This window comes from Oncorhynchus mykiss, chromosome 10 (assembly GCF_013265735.2).
Source record: "Oncorhynchus mykiss isolate Arlee chromosome 10, USDA_OmykA_1.1, whole genome shotgun sequence".
Lineage (NCBI taxonomy): Eukaryota > Metazoa > Chordata > Actinopteri > Salmoniformes > Salmonidae > Oncorhynchus > Oncorhynchus mykiss.
This window is the reverse complement of record NC_048574.1, coordinates 84,089,906-84,092,405: the sequence shown is the minus strand read 5'-3', so window position 1 is coordinate 84,092,405 and position 2,500 is coordinate 84,089,906. Positions and strand designations below refer to the sequence as shown.

General features: G+C 51.5%; 1 protein-coding gene across 3 annotated transcripts in view; it reads right to left on the bottom strand.

Annotated features, from left to right (window-relative positions):
- Positions 1-2,500, bottom strand: part of LOC110516172 (huntingtin) — a 130,719-nt gene that overhangs the window by 19,791 nt on the left and 108,428 nt on the right. For all 3 annotated transcript variants that reach the window (XM_036934297.1, XM_036934295.1, XM_036934296.1), the window contains one exon: positions 2,452-2,500. This exon is cut by the window's right edge. In XM_036934297.1, coding sequence (XP_036790192.1) covers positions 2,452-2,500 — 49 coding nt within the window. The remainder of the gene's footprint in view (positions 1-2,451) is intronic.

The following is a 2,500-nucleotide window of genomic DNA, read 5'->3' as shown; positions in this document are numbered from 1 at the left end:
GTCCCAGTTTGTAGTCCATGTTCCCCATCTCTCTCTCCTTCCATCCCTCCATCCTACCTGTCCCAGTTTGTAGTCCATGTTCCCCATCTCTCTCTCCTTCCATCCCTCCATCCTACCTGTCCCAGTTTGTAGTCCATGTTCCCCATCGCTCTCTCCTTCCTTCCCTCCATCCTACCTGTCCCAGTTTGTAGTCCATGTTCCCCATCTCTCTCTCCTTCCATCCCTCCATCCTACCTGTCCCAGTTTGTAGTCCATGTTCCCCATCTCTCTCTCCTTCCATCCTACCTGTCCCAGTTTGTAGTCCATGTTACCCATCTCTCTCTCCTTCCATCCCTCCATCCTACCTGTCCCAGTTTGTAGTCCATGTTCCCCATCTCTCTCTCCCTCCATCCTACCTGTCCCAGTTTGTAGTCCATGTTCCCCATCTCTCTCTCCTTCCATCCCTCCATCCTACCTGTCCCAGTTTGTAGTCCATGTTCCCCATCTCTCTCTCCTTCCATCCCTCCATCCTACCTGTCCCAGTTTGTAGTCCATGTTCCAAATCTCTCTATCCTTCCATCCTACCTGTCCCAGTTTGTAGTCCATGTTTCCCATCTCTCTCTCCTTCCATCCTACCTGTCCCAGTTTGTAGTCCATGTTTCCCATCTCTCTCTCCTTCCATCCCTCCATCCTAACTGTCCCAGTTTGTAGTCCATCTCTCTCTCCTTCCATCCTACCTGTCCCAGTTTGTAGTCCATGTTCCCCATCTCTCTCTCCTTCCATCCCTCCATCCTACCTGTCCCAGTTTGTAGTCCATGTTCCCCATCTCTCTCTCCTTCCATCCTACCTGTCCCAGTTTGTAGTCCATGTTCCCCATCTCTCTCTCCTTCCATCCCTCCATCCTACCTGTCCCAGTTTGTAGTCCATGTTTCCCATTTCTCTCTCCTTCCATCCCTCCATCCTACCTGTCCCAGTTTGTAGTCCATGTTTCCCATCTCTCTCTCCTTCCATCCCTCCATCCTACCTGTCCCAGTTTGTAGTCCATGTTTCCCATCTCTCTCTCCTTCCATCCCTCCATCCTACCTGTCCCAGTTTGTAGTCCATGTTTCCCATCTATCTCTCCTTCCATCCCTCCATCCTACCTGTCCCGGTTTGTAGTCCATGTTCCCCATCTCTCTCTCCTTCCATCCCTCCACCCTACCTGTCCCAAATTGTAGTCCATGTTCCCCATCTCTCTCTCTTTCCATCCCTCCATCCTACCTGTCCCAGTTTGTAGTCCATGTTCCCCATCTCTCTCTCCTTCCATCCTACCTGTCCCAGTTTGTAGTCCATGTTCCCCATCTCTCTCTCCTTCCATCCTACCTGTCCTAGTTTGTAGTCCACGTTCCCCATCTCTCTCTCTTTCCATCCCTCCATCCTACCTGTCCCAGTTTGTAGTCCATGTTCCCCATCTCTCTCTCCTTCCATCCTACCTGTCCCAGTTTGTAGTCCATGTTCCCCATCTCTCTCTCCTTCCATCCCTCCATCCTACCTGTCCCAGTTTGTAGTCCATGTTCCCCATCTCGCTCTCCCTCCATCCTACCTGTCCCAGTTTGTAGTCCATCTCTCTCTCCTTCCATCCCTCCATCCTACCTGTCCCAGTTTGTAGTCCATGTTCCCCATCTCTCTCTCCCTCCATCCTACCTGTCCCAGTTTGTAGTCCATGTTCCCCATCTCTCTCTCCCTCCATCCTACCTGTCCCAGTTTGTAGTCCATGTTCCCCATCTCTCTCTCCTTCCATCCTACCTGTCCCAGTTTGTAGTCCATGTTCCCCATCTCTCTCTCCTTCCATCCCTCCATCCTACCTGTCCCAGTTTATAGTCCATGTTCCCCATCTCTCTCTCCCTCCATCCTACCTGTCCCAGTTTGTAGTCCATGTTCCCCATCTCTCTCTCCTTCCATCCCTCCATCCTACCTGTCCCAGTTTGTAGTCCATGTTCCCCATCTCTCTCTCCTTCCATCCTACCTGTCCCAGTTTGTAGTCCATGTTCCCCATCTCTCTCTCCCTCCATCCTACCTGTCCCAGTTTGTAGTCCATGTTCCCCATCTCTCTCTCCCTCCATCCTACCTGTCCCAGTTTGTAGTCCATGTTCCCCATCTCTCTCTCCTTCCATCCCTCCATCCTACCTGTCCCAGTTTCTAGTCCATGTTCCCCATCTCTCTCTCCTTCCATCCTACCTGTCCCAGTTTGTAGTCCATGTTCCCCATCTCTCTCTCCTTCCATCCTACCTGTCCCAGTTTGTAGTCCATGTTCCCCATCTCTCTCTCCTTCCATCCTACCTGTCCCAGTTTGTAGTCCATGTTCCCCATCTCTCTCTCCTTCCATCCTACCTGTCCCAGTTTGTAGTCCATGTTCCCCATCTCTCTCTCCTTCCATCCTACCTGTCCCAGTTTGTAGTCCATGTTCCCCATCTCTCTCTCCTTCCATCCTACCTGTCCCAGTTTGTAGTCCATGTTCCCCATCTCTCTCTCTGTGTTGATC